Below are 15580 nucleotides of genomic sequence, written 5' to 3'. Positions count from 1 at the left end.
CACAAGACATGGTGCTTGAGCTTCATGTATGGGGCCCAGCCTTTGGCCTCCCCTCAATAGAGCCGGAATGCATAGCGACGGTTGCTTACTGCCAGCGCGTTATCCCCAAGGGCGACTGGACACTCGTCGCGGAGCACGACCCCACGGTTGGCGCCACAGGTACAGGACTGCAACCCCACCGTGGCCGAAATAGATTCTTACACAGCAGCAGAGAGCCTGCCGATCCTTTTTGATGACGATGTTGCGACCGCATCCGGCTTCGAGGACATCGTCGCATACCTCCGCAATCACCCTGCAGTTACCAATGACCTTGATGTCAACCTATCCAGTAGACAGCGGACTGACAGGACGGCGTGAGTACCCAACGACCAAGTACTAGGCGTGCTCTAACGCATTTCCAGTTTTATCACGTTTCTCCAGTCCACGGCGACGCCTCTGATCGACCTGTCACTCTACGTCTCTGCCGAAAACTACAACACGGCGACCTCGTCCGCTTATACCGCAATCCTGCCATGGTATGCCAACTACACCGTCCCGCCGAAACGACGAGACCTTGCGAGAGCCCGGACGGCGCATATGGGACTCAGTAGCTTGGATGTGGATACTACAGCCGAGGAAGGCTTTGCGCCGGGTCGGGGCACTGCTTCGTCCGAATATGAGGCCGCAAAAAGGGCAGCCGGCATACCGACCGAAAGTCAGCCCAGCGCCATGAGCATGGGGCGTGGAAAGGGTCTAGGCGGCCTCCTAGGTGGCCAAGTGTACGCTGCGCGCTTTAGGCTGGATGCTCTGTCGGGTGAGCTCCTGGATCCCTTATCAGATCTATTGGGAAAACATGACCATCTCTTTCGCGGAGAGCAGCCTTCTAGCTTGGATTGTCTTGCCTTTGGCTATCTGTCCTTGCTGTACTACCCAACGGTGCCCCAAGCTTGGCTTAGGGAGACTATCCAGACCAAGTATCCACGCATCGGAGCATACATTCGCAAGTTGCGCAAGGAGTTCTTCCACACCGACGAGGTAGACCCTGTAGATGTCTGGTCTGTTTCTACGGGCGCGAAGAAATCCCTAAGAAGTACCTCTCTACCATGGACAGCAAGATCACAGACTCTCGCCTCCAGTACGCTAGCTAGTGTGAAGGAGATATTGGGTAACACTCCTGGACTGTCTGCCTTGTCTCGACGGCATAACGTCGTTGTCTCGGAGCCACCGCTAGTATCAAAGCGCATCAGATCTGAGCTCCCGTCTCCATTGTTCGTCAACACCCTCCTAGGTGTGACAACTGTATTCGCAGTGGGACTAGCATCGCTAGCTGTGCACCACCGCCGGTCACCGCGGGAGGGCGAACTTATCTTCTGGGCTCTGCGCCCAACTACTGGCCTGGGCGAAGCAGGTAGCATTCTCAGTGTCTTCGCCAACTCGCTGCATGACGGAGCGATGTATTAGTTTCGAGCAAGATGTTTTGACGATATACCATTGTTTTATGCACGAGTTATACATGGGCAGTGTAGACTTGGAGAAAACCAAGTTTCTGCCATTGGCCAAAGCTTGCCATTGCAAGTGTATATTTGGAATTGCAAAGATAACCACTCTGCACCAGTCCTGTACACACACGTCGCGGAACGTCCGGCAACCAACCCATCTGTCTACAACAACATCTGTCTACAACAACATCTCCGCTGCCGTGTAGTCGCTGTCCTGGCGAGCATTGAAAACTTGCAGGAAGCAACTTTTTGAACCTTAATAGATGCGCAACCTGATTTATAGACGACTTGAATGGCTCCTTCCGAGGGTCTAGGGAGAGACGATTTCCTGGTAGTGCGGTTGTCATGGCGCCCATGGGTCCCGAAAACAGGCACACATCAACGTCACATCAGCCGGATCGAACGTAGCCACTGGCGCCAAAAGTTCTGGCCCCAAGCTAGGTGGGATCAGCGCAAGCAGGGCAACCATTGTCTGACTGTGTACGATATATGTGTCGCATGCGAGTGCAACCCACGAGAAAGGGTCTGGATTCAAATGCAGGTACTCAGGGTCGTAGGAGGATGCTCTATGCTGGTTTGGGCGTGCCAATGTCGCAGTGTGGAGGATGTGCATGATGTGAGGGAAGGTAGCGTGCCCGAGAACATGATCGCCACGGGGAGAGTGGGGCTAGGCAAACGCTACGTCATTGAAGTCCCCTAAACAAAACCTCCGTCATACCGCGACATCTCTGCGCCTTCCATATCAACACCGCGCCGCCCCCGAAACTTCAAGCACGACTACATTCCTCCAATCCACACTTGAGAAATCGCCAGAACACCACCGCCAATATGCACAGAACCTACAGCATGCGCCAGTCTCGCGCGCCTACGGCGTCGCAGATTCAGAGCCCCCCGCCCCCTTCGTCCTCGACCAAGAGCGGACGCTTCTTTGGCAAGGCCAACATCGGTACGTCCTCTAGATACGATTCTGCCCGCTTTGGTCTTGTTTCCAGTCCCGACTCGAATCGTGCGAGGAGCTTCGCGCAATGCCATTTTTGCACACCGCATGTGCAGAGCTCGTCGCATGTTTCAGCAACGACGACCATTTCGATCGTTGATGCTCCCGGATAGCGTCCAGACTGTTCAGAGAATACTTTGTTGTGCTGCAGTTGCTGACTGGTCCTCTACCATACAGGCCACACCTTCCGCCACAAGTCCGCTGGTGCCTTCGGACCCGACCTTGCAAAGAAGCTGTCACAACTTGTCAAGATGGAGAAGAACGTCATGCGCAGCATGGAGCTTGTTTCCAGGGAGCGCATGGAGGTCGCAGTAAGCTTGCACAACTCTGTGCGACTCTACGTAGTACTAACTGGCCACACAGCAACAACTCTCCATCTGGGGCGAGGCTTGCGACGACGACGTCTCTGACGTCACTGACAAGCTCGGTGTCCTCATCTACGAGATCGGTGAGCTCGAGGACCAGTACGTTGACCGTTACGACCAATACCGCGTCACCATCAAGAGCATCCGCAACATTGAGGCTTCCGTCCAGCCCAGCCGTGACCGTAAGTCCTCTACATGCATGCTGTCCGATTGACGCTTACGTTTAGACAGGCAAGCAGAAGATTACCGATCAGATTGCTCAGTTGAAGTACAAGGAGCCCAACTCTCCCAAGATCGTTGTCCTTGAGCAGGAGCTTGTACGCGCTGAGGCCGAGTCCCTCGTCGCAGAGGCCCAACTTTCCAACATCACCCGTGAGAAGCTCAAGGCAGCTTTCACGTACCAATTCGATGCCATGCGCGAGCACTGCGAGAAGCTGGCCATCATTGCCGGCTACGGAAAGCACTTGCTCGAGCTTGTTGACGACACCCCCGTCACTCCCGGAGAGACCCGCCAAGCTTACGATGGCTACGAGGCTAGCAAGGCGTAAGTTTCTCTACTCCTTTCAATGAGAACCCCCCACTAACATGCCACAGCATCATCCAAGACTGCGAGGATGCCCTTACGAACTGGGTGTCTCAGAACGCCTCTGTCTCCTCCAAGCTCTCCCAGCGATCGCGCACCCTTTCTCAGCGTCGCCGCAACCAGAACCGCAACATGGGCGAGGGTGTTGACCTCTCTGGCCAAGACCAGGCTCTCGACAGGGAGTCTGGCTTGTGGATCCCTGCTGAGCAGCACCAGGGCAACGGCTACGAGGGCGAAGATCTTGACGACGATGTCACTTCCACCATCGCTAGTGAGCACCAGCGCGGTCGCGAGGACGAGAGGGTTGTTGCTGCTTAGACGTCACACTGACGGCTTAAGCAGTGTTCCACTCTCTGTCCACTAATAGTCCGTCTTCACGAGGACTGACGACTTATACCCCTGATGGAATGAGCGACGATACTGCAGTTTTGGATCCGATATATCCGATCAATGTGGCTTGGGCTATGTGATGGAAAGCTTTCTGGATGACCAATCTCACTAGAAGCTGAAGTCTGGTTTTGGGCACATGGATATCATGACTTTTTGACGATTTTCACCGCGCGTTGTATGAACCTTGCAGTAATAGTGTAATGAGATAATCTATATGCTTCGTTGAACATGATGCGACATCTGCATTTATCGTTGTGTGGTTGAAGTCCAGAAGCTCTCATCGTCGCAGCACCATGTGAGTCTGTATTAAATCTCTATCACGGCATACATTGACCCGAACCTGAAGCCCACCGGCCGGACACATTTCGTTCTCATCAACAAGCCGCAGCATCTTTTCATCGAGCCGGCCCGCCCGCCGATGCTCAATGTTCAATCTTGGTGCGGCCGGGTTCCCCAACACAGTCTGCCATCGGTCATTTGCCGACGACCCACTTTCGGCGGGTGAGAGATACCCCACCTAACCGATTTCGCTCATAGTGCGGGGCAACCAGGATGAATGTCAATGACCGAAGACGGGTCTTTTGCCGGCCCAAGGCCATTTTCCCTGGGGAACGTAGCGGCGTGTGACGTTGGACTGTGGGGTGATGGGAGAGAAGTACGTGGTCGATGTTTTGTGACTGACATCTTGACTCCAACTCTCAACTTCAGACGTCAAATCGGATGTATCGCAATTAAGAAAGAGCTAGATACATGGAACAGCATAAAGCAGAGTGACACCGAAGAGAACTACCGCATCTGTGGATAACGGCTTCCGTGCAGTATTCGTCGCGTCAACGTTGGAACCCAGTGTTGAGATAGGATACTTTGGGACACCAAGCTGTTCCACCTTTCAAACCAAACCACGAAGACACCACGAACACCACAACAATGTCTTCTAAACCCCAAATCGGCTTCTGCGGCCTAGGCGCAATGGGTATGGGCATGGCCACGCATCTCGTCAAGCAAGGCTACCCCGTAACTGGTTTCGACGTTTATCCTCCTTCGCTGGAGAAGTTCAAGGCTGCGGGTGGCACACCATCAACATCACTCTCAGACTCTGCAAAAGACAAACCCTTCTACATCGTCATGGTCGCATCGGCCATGCAGGCTCAGCCCGCGCTTTTCGACAAAGACGGCATCGTGAACGCTTTACCAAAGGGAGCGACACTCTTGCTGTGCTCGACAGTACCAAGTGCGTACGCGAAGAGTGTAGAGAAAGAGCTGGTAGATATTGGCCGCGATGATGTCCTATTCATCGATGCGCCTGTTTCTGGTGGTGCAGGCCGGGCTGCAGACGGCACTCTCTCCATCATGGCGGGCGCCTCATCTGCCGCGTTTTCAAAAGGCCAATGGCTACTCGAAGAAATGTCCGCCCCTTCCAAGCTTTTCATCGTTGATGGCGGGATCGGTGCTGGCAGCAACATGAAGATGGTTCATCAGGTGCTTGCGGCAATCCAGATCCTTTCTCTCAGCGAAGCATACGGATTCGCTGCTAGACTGGGCTTGAACGGACAGGATGTGTACGATAAAGTACTGGGGAGTACGGGCTGGAGTTGGATGTTTGAAAACCGCAGTCAGAGGACGCTGAAGGAAGACTATTTCCCGGGAGCGAGTGCTGTGACGATTATTCTGAAGGATACTGTAAGTAACCCTTCACTCTCGGGATCCCGAAGTGATGTGGCAGTGTATTAACAAAAGGAAAACAGGGAATCATCACATCCATGTCCCGCAGCGTAGCCTTCCCAGCCACCCTCTGCTCAGCCGCCGAACAAGTCTACTTCTCTGCCCTCGACCGCGGCTGGGGCGCCAACGACGACTCAGGCATCGTCCGCCTGTGGACCTCCGAGCCCGTCACCAGCATCCAAAGCAGCCTCTCAGCCGAGGACAAAGAAGCCAAGCTCCAGCTCGTAGTCAACCTCCTAACCGGCATTCACCTTGTCTCCGCAGCTGAAGCCATTTCGCTAGCCAAGCACGTCGGTATCCCATTAGCACAGTTCTACGAGCTGGCGTGTGATGCCGCGGGTGGAAGTGCCATGTTCAAGGATGCGGGTGCGAAGATGATTGCTGTTTTGGAGGGTAAGGAGGATGGGAAGGGTAAGGTGCTTGGAGGGTATGCGGAATCGTTGAAGCAGGCTGTGGATGAGGCGCAGGCGATCAAGTGCCCTGTGTACCTTGGTACTGGCGCGTTGAATCTGTTGTTGCAGACGGGGAGCGAGTTGAGTCTGGGTTCGTTGCTCAAGTGCTATATGCCATAGATTGGGTAGGGTAATATCAGTGATGTGTACATAGTCTAGGTTTGGAATGAACAGATGCGTATACTCATGATATTGTTACTATTTTCAGAAGACATTGTACAACGCATTTGTATCTTATCGGCAATTGTCAAATTGCCTGTTCTCAAGCCTTCAACTCCTGTTGTCAATGTTGATACACCTGATACCTCTCTTGTTCGCCCTCGCGGTAGCTGACACGTCCATTTACTGTATTCCACTAGCAAGGACTTGCAATCTCAGCAACTGTCACCATGCGTCCTCTCGACCACCGTTCCCGCATCTATCTTCTCTCAACATCTGCGAGTATAGTTTCGCCGCCATCTCCCTCCTGTGCGTCCCAGTCATGTGTGGCTCTGACGAGAGCCCTGTTCGGGTAACTAAGCGGGATGTCGGGCCCGGTGCTAGCGGTCTGACGCTGGTTCTGAGCGCGTGGCGCGATCGTGGTAGAGACGTGATATCTTTCTGAGTCTTCAGGATGAAAGCTCGTAGTATCCTGGGGGTATTGTTCTGCCTCTAATATCATGTTCTCATTTCCATCTCAAGATCCCTAGTCTCTCTGCTCAATTCTTGAACATCGTCTTGAGCCATGATCTGCGCGCTAGCATCCAGATCTTGTATGACATTCTCTAGGCCTCGTACGAGGGCTTCTATCTCGGCGCGTTGTGCGGTGACGGTCGAAAGTAGCTCGGTGTTTGACTGCTGAGTCTCGACGAGCTTCGTGTTCATATCGGTCGCTTGCTTTTCGAGGAAAGGCATGAGGTGTGCTAGGTGTATTTCGGCTGGAGTAAGGGTATGCGGTCTATGCCCTCGAGTCAGTATTCGAGAGTAACAAGAGCGGGCGCATTCGCAAAACTCACGGCACAGGTGTCTCTACAGGTCCACCATTGGCGCTCGCTTCGGCGCGCTTCTTCCTGAGTTTCGCATCCTCTATGCACTGGTCCAGCGAGTTGAGCAGCCTAACGACATTCCTCCTCTCCATGATGTCCTCGAAGTTGCTCTTCCATGTCCGGTCCAACTGATCCACAATTTGCCCTCTCAGATTGTCCAGAACCTCTGGGCTATACTGTGCAGCCGTTGGGAAGCACGAAGCGAAGTTTTTGGCCGAGCATTTGTCTAAGGTCGCTTTGGAGGCTTGGTTGAATACATTGATCAGACCTTGCGCGCGCGGGCCGGGTGCGTCTGCGATGGGTCGAGCGGGTGTAGGAGATGGAGAGCGCGATTCTGGATTCGTGGCGGTAGGCATGATGGTATAATCGCAGACTGCGACGGATTTCGATGTACTACGAAGTCAGTCAATAGATGCTATAGCGGGCGCATTGTCTCCATCGCTGTTTACTCCAGAAGCGCGCTAATCCGCGCACGTGATCGCGTGTCCCGCTAAGCCAGCCCCACTTATCCACAGGCACCTGGGCACAAACAACGATTTTGAACTCGTTCTGTTTGTTGACAAGAACTTACCAACACTTGATCATTCACTAACTGAGAACAACTTACGTGATTGAATACAGCAGGAATACTTGTGAAGCACAGCCAAATCACGGCCAGATCACGATCAGATCACGACCAGATCACAATTAGATCACAGCCAGACATCAGCTGCTACCAAGCTCTCACACTCTCTGCTCAGAAGATGGCACAGCCCAATTCTGGCGTCGCTGCCCAACAGAGCGTTGGACATCGAGCAAACGACACTGGAGCCCGAAACCTCACTCTGGATTTGTACGACTTGACTAACCTCCGTGCATTGCCTCTACACTTCTTTCTTTATTGCTTCTACGTCGCTTCTTCTACCTCATTTCTTCTACTTCGCTTCTTCTATTTCACTTCTTGGATCTTGACTAACCTTCCGACTAACCTTGTAGCAAAGGACTTCAGATCAAGGCCCCTGTCAGCCCCGAACAGCGCAAAAGCCTACTGGATCTACCACCCACTGTCCTCTGTGGCATTATCCAGGCAACCGACTACCAGACCGCACTCCGCCTCTGCCAAACCCATCGTCACTTCCGCCCACTGGTCGAGGTAGGCTTCTCTCATGGCCTCAAGCTCCAAGACAAGATAGCATTCGTAGTGAGGCGCGCGCATGCCAAGTGCACCCCATACACCCTCAACCCGTACACCAAAGGTCAGGGTTATCTTGGCTGCCGGCTGTGCTTCCAAGTCTACCCCATTCTTCCCAACGACCCCGAATTCGACGACAAATTCCTGGGCGTGTGCAGAGACTGCGACCTGACATGCGGCGTACCCACAACAGGAGATGAACACGACGACCTACTCCGGGGAACGACATACCATCTCGGCTCAAACCGGCTTGTACGTTTCTGCCTGGTGTGCGGCCATCTCGTCTACCAAGACCCCCGCCCAAACCGTCCGATCATCTACTGTCCTTGTATCAAGGATGGCTTGGTGGGTGAGCATCTTGGTGCCGTCAAGGCCTATGAGGGCTGCGCAGGTGAGTTCTCAACATACCCTGGAGCCTACATGATGCTAACAGAGTGAAATAGTTCACCTCTTGACATACCTACCAACCTACATGAGGTTGTGGGATGAACAAAACCCACCTACATGGCCCGGGTTCGAGAATACAGACGACCAACGCGCCTTTCAACCAGAAGAGGTGGGAGAGCTTGCGGACGACATTGTCTTCGCGGACAAGTTTTCGGCCAAGATGATTGGCATCGAAGTCGGCAAGCTGGAGCGCCAAGCTTCAGAGAAGAAGCGCGAGGCTGAGGAGAAGAAGCGCGCTCTGGCTGCCGACGAGATGAAAGCTTGTCTGGAGAAGATTCGGGCGAGGCAGGTCGAGCTGAAAGAGGCGAAAGCGAAAGCCAGGATTGAGAGGGGGGTTATGTTTACGGTTGAGGAGGCTTTGGTCTTGTACAAGAAGGGGGAGGAAGAGGGGTTCCCTCTTGATCTTCAGCTGAGGCGATCTCGCATCGGATGATCGCCCAACTTGGGGCTGAAGAGAAAGCGTTGAGATGGGTTGAGATGGGTTCATGTACAATAATTAGGTAGTGTTTCACACAAAAGACAACGTCAATCACAACAAATCGTTGATTTCCCTTTCTTTCAAAACTAAAGAGGACTAAGAACAAGCTTTGTTTACAAAGGGTGTCCACCATGAGACAATAATAATGAATGGTAACTATTCACGATAAACCAGCAGCTATCCACACGAACGAACAAGCGCCAACGTGCAGACCATCTACTCTTCAAGGTAAGAAAGCTTGCGCATCTCACCCAACCTAGTCCTAGCCTGCGCAAGCGAGTTCTCGAGCTGTAGAATCTCGACCTAGAATCATTTGTTAGCGTCTGTTCTTCCCCAAAGAATGTTTGATGAATACATACCTGCTGCTCCATCTGGCGGACCTTGAACTCGTGGTCGCCCAACTTGCTGTAGTCGACAACCTCGCCCTCGTCCCTGTTCTTCTGGGCGATGATCTCCTGCACTTGCCTGACAAGCGACCTGCAAGCCGCAGTGACAGTCTTGGATGCGCTCTCCAGCCTGTCTTGCGTCTTGCTCATGAAGCTAGCCTTGACACGACTAGCAGCCACCAATTGAGCGGTGGAGGCAGCAACGTCGTTGGAAGCAACAATAAGCTGCTCGGGCGAGTTGCGACCGGAGATGACGCCGTCGGCGGTCTCGATGAGCATGTTTGTCGATGTGGCGACGGCCTTGGCGGCACTTATGAGACCTTCGGTCCAGCGGTTGTGCTTCTTGTAGAACTGGGTCTTGGACATGCTGCCCCGGCCTTCGCGCACGATTTCCTTTTGGGATTCGGTGGCGGCCTTGATAAGCTGCGCAATAGCGTTTGTGACGGCGATGGCGGCTTCGAGGATGGAGTCGTGGATCTTGAGCTCGTAGGTGGAGTACTGGTCTCTGGGCTTCTTCATCAGCTTGGACAGACGCTCGGTGGCCGCGTCAATGGCGTTGGCTGCCTTGGTCAACTCGTTGTCGACCAAGTCACCAAGATCGCCAGAGGCATTGGTGATCTTGCTCTTGGGTGCGAAGGCGTCCGCAAGCTTGGACAAGCTCTGCAGGTTGCGCACAACTTCTGTGCTGTTGTTGATGACAACGTTGATCTTCTGCTCCGCGTCCATATCGTACATGCGCACTGACTGGACGTTACGGAAGAACCTGATGGTCGAGGTTGCAGAGGCTCTCGCGCCGTTGATGAGCTGGTCAGCCTTGTTCTCATCAGAAGCGAATCGCGTCAGTCCCTTGGTGTTCACCAACACATCGACGATAGCGCCACCGAAGTTGCTGACGGCGTTGATAACCTCAGCGTGCTTGGCGTTCGGCCCGTCAGCAATGAAGTTGTTGAAAGCAGTCGAGAACTCCATGGTGCACGTTGATGCCTTCTCGATCTGCGAGAGCACGTACGCGCCAGTGGCATTCTGGTTTCCAGCCTGCATAGGGGAGTCGAGCTCGTACAGCGCATCGTCAACGCGCTGTACACCGCTTTGGAGGACAGAGTCGATGAGGTCGTTGATCTTCTGGAGGCTGTCTTGGATAATTGTGTCCAAGTGACCATCCAGAACATCATCGTTGGTACCAGCGTTGAGCTTCAGCTCGTTCAGCTCGAGTAGCGTCTGGTCCATACCAGCACGGAAGATCTCCAGCTCCTCCTCCTTGTCGCGTAGTTGACGCTCCAGGTCAGAGTCACCTTCACGGTACTTCATCTGGAACTCGTCTAGCGCGCGGGTCTTGTTCCGCAGCGCTTCCTCAAGGTCCGCGATTTCTCGGTTGTGTCTTGACAGCATTGCCGAAAGTTCTGAGCCCTTGCCACGCTCGAGATTGTCGGCTCTGTCTAGGGCAGCACGGAGCTCCCTCTTCAGCTTCTCAGTCTCCTCACGGTGGCCACCAGTGTGACGGTCCTTCTCCATGAGCGCTCGGTCGCGCTCGCGGATCATGTCTGCCAGTTCCAAGTTCTTGGTCTTCAGCTCGCGTTGCAGCTTGTCTCGCCCATCAATGGCTTCCTGGGCGGAGTTTGCCTTGAGCTGAACCGCCTTGAACTTTTGCAGCAGCTGGAGATGCTCATGACGCAATTGCGAATAGAGCTTGGCCAGCGATTCGTACTTCGATCTCCATGTGTTGAGCTGCTCCTGAAGCGCTCTTATCTGATCGTCTCGCGAGCCCATCTGTTGCTGGAAGTTCTGGTTCATCTGGTTGATCTCGCCCTCCAATGCCTTCATCCGCTGGTCGTATTGTTGCAGCATCAGCTGGTCGCGTTCGTACTGTGCTCGCGCGTTTAGGTTCTCGCGTTCAAGCTCAGCAAGGCGACCCTGCGTCTGTTGTTGATACTGTTCACGCATGAGCTGTTCTTGCGCCAACCGAGCTTGCTCTGCCTGAAGCCGTTGTTGCTCCTCGAAGTCACGTTGTGCCTGCATCGCTTGCTGCTGCTGCTGTTGCTGAGCCTCCTCCCATTGCCTCTGTAGTCTCTGCTGTTCAGCCTCGTATTCCTCTTGTTGCCTCCGCTGATTATCTTTCCAGAACTCGTTGATTGGCTCTGGGTCGACTGATGGAGCGCGAGCGGGTTCGGGCTTCTCGTTGCGGGGTCGTTGAGGTAGCGCGGGCGCACTCTCATCTTCAGAGAGCAGGTTCGGTGGTTCCTGTGGCAGCTTTGGCACTGTAATAAGGTTGGTCAAGTATCTAAGATTCGAGCATTCGTAGTAGAATTTGACGAGACGGTAGTGCTGGGCATCGTATCTGCCGCGGAGAGGAGAGAGCGCTTCGTCGTCACCGAGTGCTACGCTGGTTAGTTGGGTCGCAAATCAACCGAGACTCTAGTCCTTACTGGTGTGCATTGCGCGCAACATGCTGGTGATGAACTTGTAGATACCATAGGACTCCTGAACCAGTGGCACCAACGCCGCTATCCTACATTCGTTGTTCGCGCCGCTCCGGAAATGTGAGAAGATGAGCTTCTGGAAAGCATCGATCTGATCTTGTAGCGTCATAAGATCCGAGATGGTCTCGTAGCCCTCATTAGGGTCATTGATCGACTTCAAGCTGATGTACTCCTCGTACTCGAAGGTTCCTATTCCAATCAGCCAGTTATCCGCGTCTTGCTGCCGCTCGTCGTACCATTGAACTCGGGATGTTGTCGGTGGAAAGCAAGCTTGGCCATAAGATAGTAGATGTACTCTGAAATGAGCGGCGCATATCCCCGCATGCCTTCTCCGACCGTGGAGCCCCGTGATAGGCTCTCAAGCCAGCTGGTGTTCGATTGCGCCTCCTTAAGAACGATAGGGTGGCCCTCCTGGAGGACCTTGTGGACGGTAATGAGCGCTTTGAAGGTCTGCACCTCGTCGGCGAGGATTGGCTGCCTGGAATATGCTATTAGCATTGGGCGGATTGGGCACCATGGTGCGCTCTTACACTTTCATGCCCTGCCAGAAAGACGCGGAACTCTTGTGATCCCATGTGTAGACGATGCATGCTCGCACGTGTTTCCCTGCGCTATTGTGAGTTTCATGCGCGTGCTGAGGAGTTTCGGTACGTACGCTTGGGGGAGACCTCTTCGATGCTCGTGGCTTTGCGAATGTTGATGGCAAGCTCCGACTCCTGCCTGGATTGAGACATGTTAGGCCATGTCCCATTTCTCCTGTTGAAATCTCTCGCCCAACTGCTAAAGGGTGCCGGCATAATGATGGTGATATACGTACTTGCCCATGTCCACGTTGCGCGAGCTTCCGTAGAGCGCCATCTTGGTCGCCGTGAGCTCTTTCCGAGCTTGCTGTTCGTAGTTGTAGGTAAGTGTAGGAGGGAAAGGTTAATGGTCGGTGTCGGAGAAGGCGCGCAAAAGCAATGCGCGGAAATGGGGAGGTGTGGGGTTGAGATATTTGGTTGCGCTGTTGGGTCAGTCAACCATCAGAGGAGCTCCTACTACTCGACCCCCGGGAGGTGGTTCGTGCAGCTTGGCGCTTCGTCATCGCCTTCACCCCCGACCAGGTCTAACCCTTGTATCTAATACTAAAGTCTAGATTTGCTCGCAGGCAAAACCTCTTTACTCGAGCTAGAATCTTCCGAGCCATGCAGCTAGAAGCGCCTTCTTGCTGCATCGGGTGCCGCGAACTCCTCCACTTGGGCTGTGCATCCTGGCCTAAACTGCTGCCTTCGCCATGGACTAACAACGCATACGCGGCTGCATGCGCAACCGACTCGGGTCTGAGTTGGCATCCGTGATGGAGGGCGACAAGATGCATATTCACTAACAAGGCTGCATGACTTCGCTGGATGCACCCTTGCTGTGTGAACTGTACCGATCACGCATGGCCAACGCAGCGATCATCAGGAACTACGATGTCATTTTACATGCTATCTTAGATGCGACTCCAGGGTATGATGAACGCCATGCAATGCTACGAATACAATAATGATGCCCTATGACGCCGTCAAGAAAGGCTCGACACCTCAAACCGCTTCACTTTTCCCTCCCTTGGTGAGATAGGCAGCCATAGGGTCCGCGGCCATTGTCCTCTTGCGGCGATACTCTTCCATTTCTTCCTCATTTACGCCTCCCGTCATCTCGTCGAGAGCTCGTTTCCGACTGGCAGCATCATTCTTTGCTTTTTCGGCGCGGTCGGGTGCATTGGGTACGTGTTCCTCCAGGACAGCCTCTTCCTTCCATGCTATCTCCTTGGGTACTTCGTCCAGGTCAGCACCGGTGCGCATCCGATCTGCCAGCTCAAAAGCCTCCTTGCCTGCCTCGCCCGTGCAGTACGAGTTCTTGACTGTCGAGTGACAGCATGCAAAGCCCCATTGGAAGTTGGACCACCAGCTGCCCCAGACTGATGTGTGGTTGTTGAGGAGCACATCCTCTGGGTATTTTGATTTTGCCTTGATCTTTGGTGCGCCCTTTATGCCGCCTCGCTCGTCGTACTCGACATATCGCTCGTTCTCTGTGACGGCTATCTTTCGAAGTGAGTCATCGGTGAACGTTTCTTGTGTGCCGTACTTCTCCGCCAAGGCCTTCTTCCTGGCTGCTGCCATCTCCTCAGCCTCTTTGAGCTGCTTCTTCCGCATGACCTCGCCAGACGTAGGATTGGCCTGTAAATGTAGCTTGTTCTTGTCGCCGCGCTCCTGTGTCTCCCAAGCATATCGCTGCGCCTTCTCAAACTCAGCTGCATCTCCAGACGCCTTCATGAACCCTTCCTCTGCTACTAATTGGGCGGCGTTGTCGGCCGTCGCGCCGCTGTCGACCATGGAGCGCGTCTTGGGGTCGTATTTCGCCGAGTCGAGATCCAGGTTGAGCAGATACTTTGCCGTGTCTTCTCGTAATCGCAGGTTCCGTGTGGATGTGGCCTGTTTCCTTCCCATGTCCGTCTCGGCGTCGTACTTGTCACCTTCATCCTCGTCATCGGACTTGTCACCCTTCTCAGCTTCTTTTGCCTTTTTCCGGATCTCCTCCATAGCGTTGTACTCCTCGATGACTTCCTCAAAATGCGATGCATCGTAGCCGTTCCATCGATCGCGTTTCGCATCGAATCCTAGTTGAACGTCCTGGATGACTTCGTCCGCCTCGATGTTCTTGCCCGTGAACTTTGCGCCTGCCTTTCGCGGCCGGCTCAGGCAGTCCTTCTTCTTGTGTGTCATGGCACCGCAGTTCTCGCATGCGCCTTTGCGGAACTTGGTCGCAGCCGGGCCGATCTTCTTGCCGCGATCGTACCATTTTGAGTCTTGCTCCTGCTTCTGCAGACGCTGATGCTCGAGGTAATCGGTGTTGTCCTCGCCAGTCTCGTCGACGGCGTAGAAGGGCTTCTTCGAGATGAACGAGGGAATGTATTCGTTGCGCTCTTTTGCCGCGGCGGAGACGTCGGGCTTCTTGGGTTGGGAGGGCGGCATGTTGGGCGTGGGAGGATGCCTCGGTCGCGTTGAGTGGTGAAGGTTGTCAGTTGGTAGAAGCTTTAGAATGGCGGCCAAAGTGGACCGCCGACTAGTGGCGTAGGGCTGGCTGCAGCGTCGATCCCGCACGTCACGGGACCACGCGAGTCCGGTCGCGCTTGTTGTGCCTCGCGTCTCTTTCACTCCATTCCGCCACCGACACCCTTGTCGCGTGCGCTGCGCGAGTTTGATTTTGGATGATCTCCTGAACACGATGCGAACCTCCACTTTCGCACACACTTCCTGGATACCGGCTGTGTCGTCATGGATACTTTCCGCTTTCGCCTGAACTGCATCGACAACTACCAGGCGGCTCCGACAGACATCGACCCTCTTCTTCGGCGCAATGCCGGTCCTGCAGGCCGACTGGGCGCACCGCAAGTACCGGTAATCCGGGCGTTTGGCGCGACCGAGACGGGGCAGAAGGTGTGCGCTCATATCCATGGAGCGCTGCCCTACCTATATCTGGAATACAATGGCAGCTTGGAGAAAGATGTTGGTGCGTGTGACGGCCGTACAATTGGTATCAAGCTGACTCCTCCTAGTCAACGCGTACATTCTGGATCTCCGCGCC

General features: G+C 54.1%; 7 protein-coding genes across 7 annotated transcripts; 4 read left to right on the top strand and 3 right to left on the bottom strand.

The window, feature by feature from the left end:
* Nucleotides 1-8: 8 nt before the first annotated feature.
* On the top strand, nucleotides 9-1440 carry J4E87_002899 (uncharacterized protein; the record flags this gene model as incomplete). The annotated part of the gene is made up of 3 exons (XM_049374533.1): nucleotides 9-159; nucleotides 212-353; nucleotides 402-1440. 3 exons carry the CDS (start codon nucleotides 9-11, stop codon nucleotides 1438-1440), a joined length of 1332 nt encoding a protein of 443 aa, XP_049235524.1.
* An 866-nt stretch (nucleotides 1441-2306) lies between these two features.
* On the top strand, nucleotides 2307-3741 carry PIL1 (Eisosome core component; the record flags this gene model as incomplete). Its single annotated transcript, XM_049374532.1, has 5 exons — nucleotides 2307-2424; nucleotides 2653-2786; nucleotides 2839-3022; nucleotides 3072-3384; nucleotides 3435-3741. 5 exons carry the CDS (start codon nucleotides 2307-2309, stop codon nucleotides 3739-3741), a joined length of 1056 nt encoding a protein of 351 aa, XP_049235523.1.
* Nucleotides 3742-4740: 999 nt separating this feature from the next.
* Nucleotides 4741-6107, top strand: J4E87_002897 (uncharacterized protein; the record flags this gene model as incomplete). Its single annotated transcript, XM_049374531.1, has 2 exons — nucleotides 4741-5493; nucleotides 5559-6107. 2 exons carry the CDS (start codon nucleotides 4741-4743, stop codon nucleotides 6105-6107), a joined length of 1302 nt encoding a protein of 433 aa, XP_049235522.1.
* Nucleotides 6108-6644: 537 nt separating this feature from the next.
* Nucleotides 6645-7368, bottom strand: J4E87_002896 (uncharacterized protein; the record flags this gene model as incomplete). The annotated part of the gene is made up of 2 exons (XM_049374530.1): nucleotides 6645-6924; nucleotides 6983-7368. The coding sequence occupies 2 exons, from the start codon at nucleotides 7366-7368 to the stop codon at nucleotides 6645-6647; spliced, it is 666 nt and encodes a 221-aa protein (XP_049235521.1).
* A 387-nt stretch (nucleotides 7369-7755) lies between these two features.
* On the top strand, nucleotides 7756-9063 carry J4E87_002895 (uncharacterized protein; the record flags this gene model as incomplete). The annotated part of the gene is made up of 3 exons (XM_049374529.1): nucleotides 7756-7844; nucleotides 7988-8574; nucleotides 8627-9063. The coding sequence occupies 3 exons, from the start codon at nucleotides 7756-7758 to the stop codon at nucleotides 9061-9063; spliced, it is 1113 nt and encodes a 370-aa protein (XP_049235520.1).
* A 261-nt stretch (nucleotides 9064-9324) lies between these two features.
* J4E87_002894 (uncharacterized protein) lies at nucleotides 9325-12829 on the bottom strand (the record flags this gene model as incomplete). The annotated part of the gene is made up of 7 exons (XM_049374528.1): nucleotides 9325-9411; nucleotides 9468-11869; nucleotides 11918-12160; nucleotides 12208-12449; nucleotides 12502-12577; nucleotides 12627-12691; nucleotides 12789-12829. The coding sequence occupies 7 exons, from the start codon at nucleotides 12827-12829 to the stop codon at nucleotides 9325-9327; spliced, it is 3156 nt and encodes a 1051-aa protein (XP_049235519.1).
* A 707-nt stretch (nucleotides 12830-13536) lies between these two features.
* Nucleotides 13537-14967, bottom strand: SLU7 (mRNA splicing protein; the record flags this gene model as incomplete). The annotated part of the gene is made up of 1 exon (XM_049374527.1): nucleotides 13537-14967. The coding sequence occupies one exon, from the start codon at nucleotides 14965-14967 to the stop codon at nucleotides 13537-13539; it is 1431 nt and encodes a 476-aa protein (XP_049235518.1).
* Nucleotides 14968-15580: the final 613 nt, after the last annotated feature.

Source organism: Alternaria ethzedia (genome assembly GCF_023757985.1).
Source record: "Alternaria ethzedia strain BMP 0044 chromosome Unknown scaffold_5, whole genome shotgun sequence".
NCBI classification, from domain to species: Eukaryota; Fungi; Ascomycota; class Dothideomycetes; order Pleosporales; family Pleosporaceae; genus Alternaria; species Alternaria ethzedia.
Note: the sequence above shows the minus strand (reverse complement) of the source record. Positions and strands in the feature narration are given on the sequence as shown.